This window comes from Tauraco erythrolophus, chromosome 12 (genome assembly GCF_009769465.1).
Source record: "Tauraco erythrolophus isolate bTauEry1 chromosome 12, bTauEry1.pri, whole genome shotgun sequence".
NCBI classification, from domain to species: Eukaryota; Metazoa; Chordata; class Aves; order Musophagiformes; family Musophagidae; genus Tauraco; species Tauraco erythrolophus.
The window spans coordinates 8113930-8129712 of NC_141476.1; the positions used below are offsets into that span (position 1 = coordinate 8113930).

General features: G+C 45.6%; 1 protein-coding gene across 2 annotated transcripts; it reads left to right on the forward strand.

Moving 5' to 3' along the window:
• The first annotated feature begins 6677 nt into the window (after positions 1-6677).
• On the forward strand, positions 6678-14812 carry PSMD6 (proteasome 26S subunit, non-ATPase 6). Of its 2 annotated transcripts, none has more exons than XM_086618827.1 (8): positions 6678-6822; positions 7464-7669; positions 8240-8385; positions 9256-9475; positions 9584-9692; positions 10845-11013; positions 12307-12384; positions 12531-14812. In XM_086618827.1, exons 1-8 carry the CDS (start codon positions 6678-6680, stop codon positions 12625-12627), a joined length of 1170 nt encoding a protein of 389 aa, XP_086474953.1. In that variant the 3' UTR covers positions 12628-14812. The 2 variants fall into 2 exon arrangements, with proteins under 2 accessions (XP_086474953.1, XP_086474954.1); XM_086618828.1 differs by having other exon boundaries at positions 6678-6703; positions 7462-7669.
• Positions 14813-15783: the final 971 nt, after the last annotated feature.

Sequence of the window (15783 nt, forward strand, 5' to 3'; positions counted from 1 at the left end):
ACAAAAGTCACTAAGGCATTGCAGGGAAGGTTGAGCTAAGGGGAAGGAAAAGGGAGTAACTCCCTAGAGGACTGAAAGATTTCAAAATCCTTGCTCTCCATTACAAATTATCTCAGTAAACTGATAACTATCACACCAACCAGCCAACAACTTGAGGATTTAAATTAGCTTTTTTGCTACTGGCACATGTAAACCCCAACGAATTCGAAACAGATGGTTTATTTAAAGATCACATTATATGTGCGATAATCAATATCCAGGTTACAGCAGTGCTGCTGCAAGGAAAAAGATACAATTGTAGACATGTAAAAGCTCTTCAGTTTGGACAGAGATTGGGCAAGAGTAATCAGCACTTTCTTAAAGTCTTAGAAACGCAGTGAAAGAGCTGAAGTGTGTGTAATTACCAGCGAAAGGCATTGTAGCAAAGCAGATAAAGTTAATTATACAGTACAGGAGCATTTTCAGTTGATGTGGTAGTAATCATAGTCAACAGAGAAGTGCCCGAAGAAGGAACCGCACACATAAAAGCAACCATGTGGTGAAAGTGTACAGCACCAATTACCTAAAAAACCAAGGCAGATACAGACCCACAGCTGGAGCTGACAAATCTTGATAAAGATTTGTGATTTCTTTGTGCAATAGGATACCTGAAAATGCAGTAGACCTTACTGCGAGGATGGTACTCCCCAAAAACTGTCACATCAGTCTGGAGGAGGTATTGATATTTGTGATTCATGTGAGGAAGCAAGGGCCAGATCCAGCACCAGTCTGCGACAATATTCACACTGTTTGTCACAGGGAACACCAGTTATGTTCTGGGTGCTGCTGCTGTGCATGAAACAAAGGCACCAGTGAGGTGGTCTAGAGTACCCGTTTTCTGAAAGTAAATCCATACCTAGGAAAAAAGATAAATAGACCTCACTGTGAAATTCAGGCTCTCAGGCTCCTATCCCTGTGCCTCCAGATGGCATTAAAAGCAGAAGGGCTGCAATACAGGACCTAAAATAAAAGGTTCAAGTGTAAATCGTTTGCATGTGTGTATATTTATGGAACACTACAAACATCTTTTCAGTGTCTCTTGGTTTGACAGTGGGACACATGGTGCAGAATTACGCTTCCCCGTGCTGCAGCACTCTTTCCAACTCCTCATTACAAGCCATTTCACCCAGGAGAAGTCTCTTCCCGCATGTTTCTGCAGCACCAAATACAGGGGGTTCTCACCTGTTAAAAAAGAGCTTTCCCCCAAGACTTCCCGAAGCAGCGGAGTTAAATAAATCCAGCCTCCGGCAGCAGTGTGCCATCACCCTCCCCTGCACCCAGGGCTGCTGCAGGTACGGGGTGAAGGAAGAGGCTCCCCCACCATCCCATCCCGACCTGCCAGCTTGATTTCTCACAGTCATTAGATATTAACAGCTTTTCAGATCTCTAATTAATGATCTGGTTTCATCCTGTCTTGCCAGGGTAATAAACTCCCCCTAACATGGCTGCTTGTTGGAACACCCCAATTAACAGATTTTAATGCCATAAAAGATTTAATTTGGGGACTATGTGAAATATTGTCCTTCGAAGCATCCTGATGCGCTAGTGGGGAAGGATTTACTGATTTGAAAATAACCAGATAAATAAATAAAATACAATAATTGCATTGAAACGGATATCTGGCTGATCAGATGCAATTAGCAATACGGAGACGGTGACAAAACAACATCGGGGAGGTCAAGCGATGCAGAAATCCCACTCCAAGGGCATGTTCTAACTGTCCTTCCACTTGTGCCAGGGCTTGTCTAATGGCAGCCGGCCAGCAAAGCTGCACTGGTAGAGGGCTTGAGCCTCTGCCTTTCACTTCTCACTAATACAGACTGTAATTTCTGAGAGCCAAACTTGCAGAGATGAAAGCCATATCTGTGCCAACAATAATTACTTACGAAAACAGATAATTTCCAGGAGCTTGTTCGGAAGAAATCAATGTCTAACACCTGTAGGCTTATGTAGTGCAGCTCTAGGGCAGATCTGAGTATTGCTGTCAACGCTTCTGCTACCGAAGGATGAAGAATGAAGCCAGACATGACTCAAGTGCCATCTTTTCCAAAGTTAAGTTAAAAGTGCCCTGCAAAAGGAACACAAAGATGCCTGAGGATCACAGCAAGGTAAGAAAGCGTAATTGGCATTACCGAGGTGAGCCTGCAGCTCGTGGTGCCGTGGTTGTGCACAAAGAGCTCTTCATTACAGAACAGACACACCAACCAGCTCCCAGAACCCGTCATGCTTTTTGTGCTGGGAAAGCAAAGGCATTCAGCAGCACCCGGGTCTAATCCGGAGCCCTGCCATGGATCCTGATGTGCTGGCAGAGAACGCTCACAGTGCCGGGGTGGTCCCTGCCTCTGGAGCCCAGGAGAGCCAGCTAGTGACACAGGACCTCCTCAGAGAGGAAAGTGGAGTGTTTCCATGACCTGCTGCTGGCAAATGCCATGTACCCCGAGGTGATGTGAGCTCTCCCCCGTGCAGGCAGGGAGAGAGGAGCCCCCGCACCAGCCGGGGCTGGATGGGTAGAGGGAGCAGTGGCGGCCCGGGTGCCCACCTCCATCGATGGCACTTGCAAACAAAACACTCCTATCCTGACACTGCCATACTGGTGGCTCCCTGCAAGCAGCAAGTCAACGTCTGGCCGGGCATGAGGAGCCTGGGCACCAGGCGGTGGCTGGGGAGAGGGACACGGCAGGTTTTGGGTGGTCTGCCCCAGCTGTGCCCCTGCAGAAGGCTGGTGGTCCCCAAAGCTTTCGGTTAGCATTTAGGAAAAGCAGGCTGGGCGAAAAAAAAAAAAGCCCAGCAAAGCAAAAACCCAGCAGTTAGAGACACAGAGCGGTTATCGCTCTGAAACACTGTCATCTTGTGGCTGTTCAGCCGCAGTCGGACACGCTGCAGCCGATGTGCCTCGCTGGACATCGGGGTGGCCTGGACACAGCTCTAAGGGAGAAGGGCTGGCCAGGACGCAACAAGGAGCAACTTCACGTCAGGGCATGGAAGGCCACCTTGCTCTGGGTAGCATTTATTAACAGCTGTTACTGGGGAAGCACAAGGTCTGGAAATCTGTATTTGCACTTTCAGCTCTCTGTGGCCTCACACAGCTGCAAAACTGAGGACAAGGAGGGTGGCAGTAGTTGGGGTGCCAGTGATCAACTGCAACAGTCAGGGGTAAGTGACCATGCGGGATGTGTACACCCAGGAACTGCAAGGAGCAACCAAACATCCCTATATGCATGAGCATCCTTGGGGAGAACTGCCCATCTGGGGCTGCAGGCAACAGAGATACCAGGTAATGAGTCACTGAAGAAAGTCCACAGGACTGTGCTGAGGCCTAATACTGCTGACCATGACCCATCTGCCTGGTCCAGACTAACCCATCTGCTGCTGCTGCTCCCAGCAGCACATGGTGTGGCTGGGGAGCGTGAGGTCTGCAGCCTTCAAAAATCTCTGCCACAGGGAGGAACAGTCAGTATGTCTGTGCCTGTTAGACATCAGAGAGTTGTGATACCCCTTGATTTAACGAGCAGACAGTAGAACCTCTGCTCCCTGTGAGAGGAGCACAGCCATCAGACGCACGACAGGCAGCACTGGCCTGTCAATGGCAAATACCACTATATTCTGCTGGTTTGAAGCTTGGCTGCATGGCTACAGAGGCTGACAAACCTGTCCTACTCCAAAATCACCATCAGGCAGAGGAGACCTCCTTGGATGCCCTGGAACCACTCCTGGGGTTAGTCCTTTGTGGGTGCAGAGCAGTAGGGAGGTGCTGAGGAGCTCCTGCCAGCTGCAAAGAGACTGGCTTCTGCTTTCAGCTGGATCACCAGGGTGTATTATGGCATTAAAACAACTGGCAGCATATTCGTACCATCGCTTTTCAAGCACGAGTATCATTACAGTTACTAGCAGCCACCACAGGGCTCCTCGCAGCCCTGTGCATCTTGCAAGGAAGGAAACAATTACTTGAGGTCCATTTTGGGGGAGGGGGAGAAAGTATTTATTCATTTGGATATTTATTCATTTGGATCCTTTTGAATGCTGCGAAGGCCACATGAGAATTACGGTCACTACAAGGCCTTATTTCTTCATAGTAATATTTGAGATATAAATATTGCCTCTGAATTTCCTTTCATGCTTAGCAGGGAACATCACATGCTTGTAGCCAGCTCCCTTGCTCCCAGTGATTGTTTAAATACACATAAATAAGAAAATATGGGCAAATATTTATGGACAATAAATACTGGGGGCTTTTTAATTAACTGGTGTTTCATATGGTTACAAACAAAAACCACAACATATTAGCAATAGCTAAACCCAGGAAAATTAAAACTCAGCTCCCTTACTCTTCTCACACCTAGCAACTTATTTTGGGGTCAATTAAATAAGTGACAAATCCAGAAAAGGGAGAACGAAGAACTTTTTCACCCACAGCACATAATGAAAGTGTGGCTTTTACTGCCACAGTGCATCGTAGCTGTCAAAGATGCAGCGACATTAACAGGACGTGAGCATTTCTACAGGCAGTAAGAATGGCCAGAGCTATAATAGCTACGAACGACGTAAATTTTGGAAGAGAGGCAGACCTCCAGCTGTGTTTGCAAACCAATCTTTATTAGGGGTTAGGAAAACAGCTAAGGTGACAGCCAGGTTATCTGCTTACAAGGGAGCTGCACATACTTTCCACCTCCCACCCAGCGCTGGAGAGACCGGCTGCAATAAGTGGACGTTGGAGCTGATTCAATTTTTTTTATTTCTTCTTCAACTTTCGTGAGCTAATCCCAGCTCGTCTGCTCACACGAGTAACGCTCACCCATGTGTGCAGTGCCTGAGCGTATGAAACACCAGCCTTACTTAGCACAAAAAACTCAACTGTCCTTTTCTGCCTAAACAAGGCCTGCTAAGAATAAACAGCACACCACAGCGCAGGAGCACACTGCCCAAGGAACATAGCTGGGGACAAGATTCAAGAGACAAATATGCAAGAGGCCTAAAAGTGTCTGTCACAAAAAAGCCTTATTAATAGGGCTCTGAGCAAACGCAATGGCCAACAGCAAATAGCATAAACACTGCTGCTACAGATCTACGTGCAGCTCTCCGCAAAGCACGGAAGCAATTCCTTATTGTGCAATCAATACAAAAGCGATTGCAACTCAAAATAAGAAAGAGAAGACAAAAAAAAAAACCTGCTCCAAAAGAAACAAAGGAGCTGCTCAACCTAACACACAGATTCTTCTTTAGTGTATCCTAAAATGCTGCAGAATTACAAGCTGGCGATTTAAATGAAAAAAAAAAAAAAATCAGAATTGACATAACAAATATTAGCATTTATCAAAAATGCAGCAGACAACAGTTCCTTCCAGCAAACTTCTAAATAATTCATGCCCAATAAAAAGAAGCCAATCTTAGGAATACACTGTGCCAGAACAGTTTCTCCCATGACCTCGATGAAAAACCCAATACAAAATAGAGGCACCGGCAAAAACCGTTGTGTTTAAAACCCAATTCCAGCAAATGACATCATTTAAACGCAAAAAGCATCTGGAGGAGCCCAGCTGGGAGCCCGTCCATTGGCACAGACTATTTGCAGGCAGTCCCCATCGGGCAGTGGGAGTGGGGCAGGGCTGGGGGTGACGTGCTGGGACCACCCATCGCTGCTGCCCCTGCCATGGGTGCCTCTCGGGTGACCAGCGCCAAAGGTGAGGGCATTTGCCAGGAACACGCTCCAGCCCTTGGTACCGGCACCACGTGTTGCGTGAGGTCAGAAAAGATAAACAGGAAAATGTTTGATAAAGAGATGGAGAAACGTTAAGAAAAGCTAACGAGAAGCACGCAGGCCAGAGACATCAGGAGTGTCGCTCTCCCCCAACTCGGATGAGACAGAACCAAAACACGAGGGTTTAAAGTCCCTTTTATTTGCCTTCTGCTTTTTTTACTAGCCCCAGGCATGCTTTTGGGTAACATTCCAGCTTTTTTCTGTTACTCTAAAAGCTACAAATCTACTTTTTTTTTTTTTTTTTCCTCCCACAGCAACACCTGAGCTCCCGTTCGAGTCTCCCTCCCTGCCTTGTGCTCCAAGCACCAAACACCCGAGAAGCCGCTGGAAAAAAGCCGAACGGAACCCGAACCGGAGCGGAGTGTACGCGCGACCCCCGCGGAGAGCGGCGGAAGGCGGGCGGGCCCCGGGCACGGGTCGGACACACGGTGCAGGCACCGGGCGGGGAGGGGGCACAGCGCCGTGCGCACCCACAGCCCCTATAGACCGCGCGTGCACGGCCCTATAGCCTACGCCGTGCGCGGGCGGCCCCGACAGCCTGTGCCCGCTCAGCCCCCGCAGTGTGCACAGCCTCGGTAGCCCGCACGGTGCGTGCCCAGCCCGGAGCCCACGGCACCTATAGCCACCGCCGCCGTCCCCTATAGACGGCACTGCGCATGCGCACGCGCAAAACGGGCACCCGCCCCCCTTCCCTCCCTCCGGCATCCTCCTGCGCATGCGCACCCCGCCATGCGTGCCCTCCGGCCCGGCAGGGGGCGCTGCGAGACGGAAGCGCGCCGCCGTTTCCGCTCGTCGCAGCTGAGTCACTGGCCCGCGCCGCCGCCGCCGCCGCCTGCCCGCTGCCTCCCGGAGCCGAGCGGCCCCGTCCCGTCCCGCCGCCGCCATGCCGCTGGAGAACCTGGAGGAGGAGGGGCTGCCCAAGAACCCCGACCTTCGCATCGCGCAGCTCCGCTTCCTCCTCAGCCTCCGGTCCCGCACGCCCGACGCCGCCGCCCGTGACGAGCTGATGGCGGCCGTGCGGCTCCACAGTGAGTGCGAGGAGGCGGGGGGGTGGGGGGGGTCTCTGTCCGTCTGCGGGGTGCAGGGGCGCCTGTCCCTTCCCCCGGGGCGGTGGGGCCGCTCCGTCTGTCTGTCTTGCCCAGAGGCGCGTGTGCAGGCGAGGAGCCGGTCTGACCGCGTTCGTTTATCCCGGGGGCGGTGGGGGGGGTGTAGCCTGTGTGTGCACGCGCGTCCCAGCTGGAGGGCATCGATCTGACCCTGGGACATCAGTCTGTCCGGGAGCCACAGGGGGCTGGAGGGCAGGTGGGGTAGGGAGGGGTTTGGGCACTCGGTGTGGTGCCTCGTCCCCAGCTTGGACCACTGTGACACCGAGCTGGTGTTGGGAAAGGCACGAGTCGAGCGCTGGGGTCCGCTGTGCTCAGAGTCGGATAAATAACAAGGAAAGTGCAAGTGGGAGAGGTGTAAAGAGAGCGGTGATAGAAGAGTCAGCATGACAGGCACGGCCCGCTGCAACACTGGGCCTGTCATGTCTGGATTGAATAAGTACCTGATCGCAGAAAGGTCGTGGCTGGCGTTGACAGTCAGTTGTGTTGTCCTTCAGCGCCCTGCGCTAGAAACGCGCCCACACTTATGGCAGCAATTAGCAGGAGCCTTTCTGCCTTTCTTTCAGACATGGCTCCGTACTATGAAGCGCTCTGCAAGTCTCTGGAATGGCAGATTGACATGGACCTGCTGAACAAAATGAAGAAAGCTAATGAGGAAGAATTGAAACGTCTCGACAACGAGTTAGAAGATGCAGAAAAGATCCTGGGGGAGAGTGAAATCCGGGATGCGATGATGGCCAAAGCTGAGTACCTGTGCAGGATCGGGGACAAGGTTGGTTCATGGCAGAGGCTTTGTGGACTCACATGAAAAATTCTGCATTGTAATCCTCTTAGCTAGGCAGGTTCCAGTGCGTGCTGTTCGTGGGGAGGAAGCTGAGTGACTTACAGTGTGTTTTCTGTATGGCACAACTCAGACGTGGGTGGGAGATAGGGGAGGAGGTTAGTGAAATTTAAATTATCTAGAAAAAAACAAGTAGCCCTTGAAAGAAAATATTTTTTTTCTTCAAAAGGGAAAGTTATTTTCCATTTGCTGTTGTTACTTTTCATTTTCTTTGTGTCTTTAGGCTTTTCTAAGCTATTTACATAGTGCAACTTAATTTCAAGTTACAGAGTGAATTTTCATAGTCCTTAGATTTATAAGATAGATGCGGATTGGCTCTTTTAACTTGATTTAAACTGTGATTCTTTAACATGATGCATTCTGAATAATCTTAAAGTTCTGTGGGAGACTAACAAAGTCACAACTATCAGCAGAAGACTAGGTGTGTACTGAAACCAGACATTTTGTAAATATTCTAGGTGCTTTTAATGTTCTTAACGGTAGAAAATACTGTCTTGTTAGGAGGGAGCTCTGACGGCATTCCGCAAGACTTATGACAAAACTGTGGCACTGGGACATCGTCTGGATATTGTGTTCTATCTTCTAAGGATCGGTTTGTTCTACATGGATAACGACCTCATCACACGGAACATTGAAAAGGCAAAAAGGTACTGCTTGGGTTGTTTGAGTGCACTAGAGCGTTTCCGAGAAGCTGTGACAAAAGAAATGGAAGATAAATACCTTGGCTGCTGAGAAACTACTGAGTGTGAGACAGAATCAGGGATGGGTGGGCGTTACCTCGTACTAGATTCCTAGATTTTTTTATGAGGGGGAAGAGAAAAGAAAGATTAATTTTTGCGTCAGCTGTTTTCTAGCAGCTGATTGATTTTAATTTGTAGCCACCCTCTGCTCCCACTTTCCCTCCTGTCAGAACACACAATTTGAGTGTGATGAGATTGTACGATGAAGTGCAGTGCCGGATTGCCAGCTGAATCCAGCTGCTGCCAGTCCACCCAGCTGGCTCAGTAAAGTGCCAGCTTTTCCTCTAGAAGCAAGAGCCCGGTGTCACCACGGTGCAGCTGCCCTTCCCTTGTTTCTGCTCCTAGCTTCAGTGTCTCTGTGCTCTCTACGTTTTGAACTTCAGGGGTTCCTGTATGATTCCTGAGAAGTGGCAACTTTTACATAATTTTCCGTGTTGCTAGTTGGATAGTGTCAATTTTAGCAGCATTAAGCAGTGGAAGTACGTTGCCACAGCCAAGGTTGACAGTAAAATTTACCTGCACATCTCAGAAGACTCTGGCCACAACTTCAGAGCCTATAAATTTTCCTCTCAGTTGGAACTTGCACTGTGCAAAAGCACTGGCCTCTCTGGTCCCAAGGAGACCCCTGGCAGGTGTACGAAGCTCAGACCATTTCAACAAGTTGTAACGTAGAACAAATTAATCACATGGTATTAGTTCATTTACTGTGCTCGTTTCATGTAGCTTATTACATAATACCTTTCTGTAAGTAAACACTTCTTTTTGTTCTGTTTTAAGTCTAATAGAAGAAGGAGGAGACTGGGACAGGAGAAACCGTCTGAAAGTGTACCAGGGCCTTTACTGCGTAGCTATTCGAGATTTCAAACAAGCAGCAGAGCTCTTCCTTGATACAGTGTCAACGTTTACATCCTATGAACTAATGGATTACAAAACGTTTGTGACATACACCGTCTACGTCAGCATGATTGCATTAGACAGGCCTGACCTGAGGGAAAAGGTGAGGAAAGCGGATGAAAACACAGGTTCAAACAGACACAGCCTTTCTTCAGCCTGTTTATCTCCAGGTTGAAAGTGATGGTATTTAAACATGTCTGTCTGCTTTCAGGTGATTAAAGGAGCAGAGATTCTGGAAGTGCTACACAGTTTGCCAGCTGTACGACAGTATCTCTTTTCTCTGTACGAATGCCGTTATGCAGCCTTTTTCCAGTCATTAGGTAAGGCTGTGTTTTTTCCTCCAACACTATTTCAGGTGCTACAGGTGTTTGTTTCACATCATGCACAATTGTTGTGGAGCAGCTACAGTCAAGAACTAGAGCTACTTTATGCAGGAAAAAAAAAAAAAAGAGAGATATTTTTCTTTGAAACAGGGACCTAAGATTTGCTGCTGTTTGATTTTTAAAACAAATAAACGAAATGAAAGGTCCCATCTGATTAGGTGGAAAAGCATTTTGAAAATGGCTGTGGAACACCATCTTACCTGAAGAGCTAGGTCAGATAGGAAAGCTTTGAAAGGTTTCATCTTTGTAATAAGTTATAGGACTTGTAGTCCAAAGGCCCTGAAACCTCAACCTGTAGAAGAAATTGCATAGGAAGTTTTCTTTGTTGTTATTACCGTTGGCTTTCTGCTCTGGTTTCCATGTAAAGGGGTGATGCTGAAGAAAAGCTTTTCAGAAAGCTTCCCTCATTCTTGCCACCTCGCAGACTGCTTGCTTTCCTTCTGCAAGATTTAGAATACAGGAAAATAAGATCTTTAGGAAAAGCAGAAGAGAACCTTTCATTTTGCAGAAGACTAGGCCTGGTGAGATGAAACGCTAAGGGCAACGTTTTTCTATTGCTGGCCTTATTTGAGCTGAGAATGAAAACTGTCAGAAGAAGTCACTTCAGTGCCTAGAAATCTTTGTAACTAATTTTAGGGCTCGTACCAGAAAGTTAATCTCATTCCCTTACCTGGCTTTTGGGTAACAACGTTTCTTCAAGCAGCCAGACGCCAGGTGCCACTTGTTTCCCAGCTCCGCGTTGCTCCCATGAGGCAGCAGGTCCCAGCACTCGCCTTCAGTGAGGTGGTTCCCCTGCAGCAGAGGGGAGACCAGCTCACGCCCTGGCTTCAAAGAGGTCATTAGCTTTGCCACAATACTGTTTGCAGGTTATTACTGCTTCTGCTTCTAGGACTGATACAGATTATCCAGCCCTCCTCTGTAGCGTGGAGTACCTTTTGTATCCTGAGTACGCAAGAACATGGTGTAGTCACAGTCACATCGATGACTTATTAACTGGTGTGAAGTGTTTCATTCACATAACTGACCTTTTACGTTTTTCAGAGATTACTGACCCCTTCTCTTTTTTTTTTTTTTTTTTATTCTTTTCAGCTATTGTAGAGCAAGAGATGAAAAAGGACTGGCTGTTTGCACCTCACTATCGATACTATGTGCGGGAAATGAGGATTCACGCGTACAGCCAGCTCCTGGAGTCTTACCGGTCGCTGACATTAGGATACATGGCAGAAGCATTTGGAGTCAGTGTAGAATTCATAGATCAGTAAGTTATTTGGCTTTTTAAGTTCATAAAGATCTCATTCTACATCTTCTAGTTATTTATAATGTTCCCATTATGAATAAAAAAATCTTTGTTCTACTTTGATTCTAAACGTGCCAAGTTATGCTTAGCTAAATTTAAACGAACTGTATGTTTCAGTAAAGAAGATAATTTGACTGCAATCTCTCATGACAATCTTCAGGTATATCTTTTGCTCTAAGTGCCATATGGGAAACTACTTTTTTATTAAATAACTTTGTTCCTTATACTGCTATTTCTGTGGACCTTCACAAGCTATGAAATTAAGGTTTTAGAGGATGACTTAGTTCACAACTACGCAAAAGCTTAACTGTTGCAACTTTGGGGATCCGCTCAGTTTATGCACCCTAACAGTCTCCTTATTTAGTTTTGCTTGCTTTCTGACATGTGGGCAGGATCTGATGTTTTTCACTCAAATCAAATGTACACTGCAATCCCAATTTTCAACAGATTTAGATCGTGATGAGAAAGAACTGTTGTAAAATGAGAAAGTGTCTTTTACTCCTTGTACATGACACACAGTTTCAAACGCTTTCACAAGAGTCATTCTTCTTTTATAGAGAAGTTTCAGATTTTCTAATACAGAAAAGTGTTACAGAAATATGAATACTGATCGGAATACTCAGAAATGAATCAATAGGTGTTTAAAGAAAAACCAAGTACCATTCAATTCAAAGGTAAATGTTTTAAAGTCATGCTAGTTTTTTTACTTCCCAGTAATTTATTACTAGTTGTAACTTGCCTGACTCTTGATCACACGAATATTTTCTTCTACCATATGTAATGTGCTGGGGACCACCAATAGATTAAGAAAAATAATAATTTTTAAAAGCAGCATATTTAGAGCTACTAGAGAGTAGGTAACTATTAAGAGACTTTTCTAGTGAATTGACTGGCACGAAGATATTTATCTCAGGATAAATTCCGAATAGGCAAACTACACAACTGCCACCTTGGAATTTGAAGAATAGTTGATGCTAAGTGATGAATTTCACTACCTCCAGTATGACACTTTGGCCTGAGAAGAAAATACGACATTTTGTACTCAGATGGCTAAAGTGATTATTCTTGTTTGTCATGTCTAAGCTTTAATAAGATGAGGATGCATAAGACACCTTACGAAAATGCATAGGCTGTTGCTCCAGAAATTCAGCGTGGTGACACTGTTGTTTTGTAGGAGCAGGTTCAGTGCTGCCAGATCTACAGGTCCATGGTGAAACATGATTTAACCAACTTTTTTTTTTTTTCTTTACTTAGGGAGCTTTCAAGATTTATTGCAGCTGGACGATTACACTGCAAAATAGACAAAGTAAATGAGATTGTAGAAACCAACAGGTATGCTATCAGTTCCTAGAAACTGTTTTTGAAAGCCCAGTTGAATTCTGTACATTTTGATGACACTTATTACAGAAATGTAAGTAAGTGGCTTGGTGTAAAATGTTTTCATTTCTAAACCTCTTTTTCCCCCCCTCAATTCCTAGGCCTGATAGCAAGAACTGGCAGTACCAAGAAACCATCAAGAAAGGAGATTTGCTGCTAAACAGAGTTCAGAAACTTTCCAGAGTAATTAATATGTAATTTTTTAATGCAAGAGAATGCAAAATTTAGATGTTTAAAACATTTTGGAAGTAACCTATAAATATATTGTATAACTTGGTATACTGTAGGTAAAAAAATTACTAGCAAGAGAGGTAGTGTTTTTACTTTCCACTTCATTATGTAAACAATGTTCTCTTTTGGTGTATGGATCCCAGTTCATTTATTAAATGTATGATACAGTTGGTGATCTCTTGTAACCTACTTTGTTCCTTTACTCGACTGTGTATACAGTGTTTAATAGCAGAGCAGCATCAAGATCTGTGAACAGAAAGAACTAACAGCAATTCCGTGCCTGCTTTTTTCAGACTTCTGTATTTGAATCAAAGGTGAAAAGAATCAGTTGCATGATAAAGTAGCCAAAAATTTTAGCTGAGATGGTGCACTTAGGCCAGCCGGCAACTAAACTCCACACAGGCGCCCGCTCACCCTCCCCACCCCCAGGGTGGATGAGGGAAGAGAATTAAAGGGGAAAAGAGACAGAGACCTGTGGGTTGAGATATGAATAATTTCATACTACTATAAACATCAGTGTGCTGTCAACATTCTTGCAATGAGTCCCAAACTAAAACAGAAACACAGAGCTCTTCTAGCTGCTAAAAAGAACCACCAACTCTGTCCCAGCTGAAACCAGGACATCCAGACAGGACAAACTCTTGTTATGAGAGAATTACAGCTTAAGGGAGAGAAATAAGGATGAAAATAGCTGTGGCGAAGCAATAATAATAGCCACAAAACCTGTAAGGACTGTAACTCTGGCAACATCTTGAACCAAAGTAGCCTCTCCATTAAAATGACATTTTCCTGTTGAAAAGCAAGTCAGCACATGAGCAAAGCATCACGTTTGTAATTACCTCCTCTGTTAGGTTTGCAGATGTCAGAGTGATGGTAGGAGCAGCAGAAGACACTATTGCAGTTTGACACAACTGATCAAATACCGTAGGGGGTTGCGATTTCTTTCTTCACAGCTGCTGGGGAGCGTCCGAAGTAGGCTGCTGCCATCCTGATGACACATGGTTTCTGGCTGCAGCAGAGCCGACGGCAGCAGCTGTTCGCCCTGCTGCCTTGGCTTGAGGTTTCTTTTTTTCCTCTCAAGGTCTGAGACTTAGCTCTGTTAGCTGTTGGATGGCACTGCACTCAGCAACAGAATCCATCTGCTCTGTGTTCATTGTGACCTTAGTGCTTGAAGTAACACCAACAGGTAGATACACTCAGAGAACGATCCTGACATTTGGGAGCTGCTGTGCAACAGATAAGACAGCGTGGAATTTCACGTGCCGCTCCTCTTACTGCGGGATCGCAGAGGATATCCTGTCTTTGAATCACTGCCGCCTGCCCGAGGTTAGACTCCTCAGCCACAGTGTTGAGGGTCCATTAGTAAATACTCTCTGTAAAACCCAAAACACAGCCTAATGATTTTGGGTTTTCTTTACTACTTAGCAGAAGTTGTGCTGGCTTTGGGTTGTTTTGGCTCCAACTCCCCGTGCTTAAGAAGCAGCTATTTAGCTTGAGTTTAAAGATTTAAATTTCAGACGGTACCGATTAGAAGGAAATTCTGATCTTCACTTTCTTTGGAATAATAAAAATAAAAAAAGATTCCTAGATTCCTAGTTTGTTTACTATGTGGTCAGCTATTTGATTTTATATTTTGTGTGTTCATATGCATCTCACTTCTTAATGTTTTAATTAATTTAGGCCAATATTCAGACTTTCCAGAGCTGCAATTATCTCTCTCAGTTTTCCTAGAACTGTTCCATACCAGATAACGTACAGCTAGCTAGGAAGACTCTAGTTCTGGCTACTGTTTGGTAACGTTTTTTCCACCTTCCATACATGTAAATGTTCAGCCTATCAGAAGACCATCCCTCCATACGGACGGTATGGGCCACAGGCTTCACTGAACTGAGGGATTTAATTTCCAGTGCACAGATGAATTTTCCTTTCTGACATACTTGTATTTGAACTGGCCTTAATTAACTATATCAAAGCTTCACAAAATAAATCTGATTATTTCCATTCAGCTTATGTATTACCATATATACTTTTAACTGTAAATTGAAGGGAATAAAAACGTAAGATAGGCTGATACAGGCTTCGTTCGCTCAGTGAAAATCTTGCTACCCTTCTAGTATACAAAAGAGCAACAGAAAAAAAGAAATGTCTACTTTGTGAGAAAAATAAAAGTATTTCCAAAGATTCTTAGTGCGCTGTAAGATATTTGCAGAGCTTTGACTTTTTATTTTATTCTAACCATCACTGTTATCCTGTGGGAGCATTTCAGGATCTGTTTTTCTCTGCTCAGGCAGGTGAAAACCAGAATGTTCAAAACAGAAGCGCAGATATCCCACCAGAGCAAAGTGAGAAAACATTTTCAGTGTGCCTCCAATAAATTAATTCTAGTGAGAATCTTTAAAACGTCAGCATTACCTAGAAAAGCGGTAATTGTACTACAGGCAATTATTAAAGACCCCTTTAAAGATCCCGACTTGCCTTGCTCAGTTTCTGATCTCGTGACACGGATCCAGGAGGAACCTGCGGGGCTTCTTGACAAAGCTTTTTGGGCCAAGGCCTGGGAATAAAGTCATGGCAATTTCACCTGAAGAGTTTTAAGGTTTTGTGCAGCAGTTCGGCCTCTCAGCCACACCAAACAGTAGGGTAAAATTGTGGACAGTTGTAAGGAAAAGCAGCGCCTCCTGAAGTCCACAGCTGGATGCGCAGGGCACAGCCAGAGCAGCTATTTACATCGCCCTCCTGAAAAACAGAAAGCAACCTGGTACAGTGTCTTTTTCCAAAGAGGGGTCCCGGGTGGTCAGGCCTTGAGCTGATCAAGGGCATAATGTTTTCTGTTGTACCATTTTTAACGCCTGCTTCAACTTCCATGTCAAATAAGCAGCGATAGGATTTCTGCTTCCTTTAAACCCTGAAGTAACTTCAAGTTACCTTTCACTGTCCTGCGATCACGTTGGTTTTACCTTTGGTTTATTTCATCTCATAATTTCCATGTATTCAACCCTGATTGCGAGTGGCACTCCAGACACACCAGTTCATGCCTTGGTCTTGACACCTTTCCGTGGATTTATAGTCCACATGCCAAAGTTGTACATTCTCTCTCGTAATTTAAGCTTGTGCAGTTCCTTC

Bases quoted from the DNA above. Each gene is read 5' to 3' on its own strand.
- PSMD6 (XM_086618827.1), top strand. From the start codon at position 6,678: ATGCCGCTGGAGAACCTGGAGGAGGAGGGGCTGCCCAAGAACCCCGAC. The intron at 8,386-9,255 runs GTACTGCTTGGG...TTCTGTTTTAAG, and splicing joins AACATTGAAAAGGCAAAAAG to TCTAATAGAAGAAGGAGGAG. The intron at 9,693-10,844 runs GTAAGGCTGTGT...TATTCTTTTCAG, and splicing joins AGCCTTTTTCCAGTCATTAG to CTATTGTAGAGCAAGAGATG.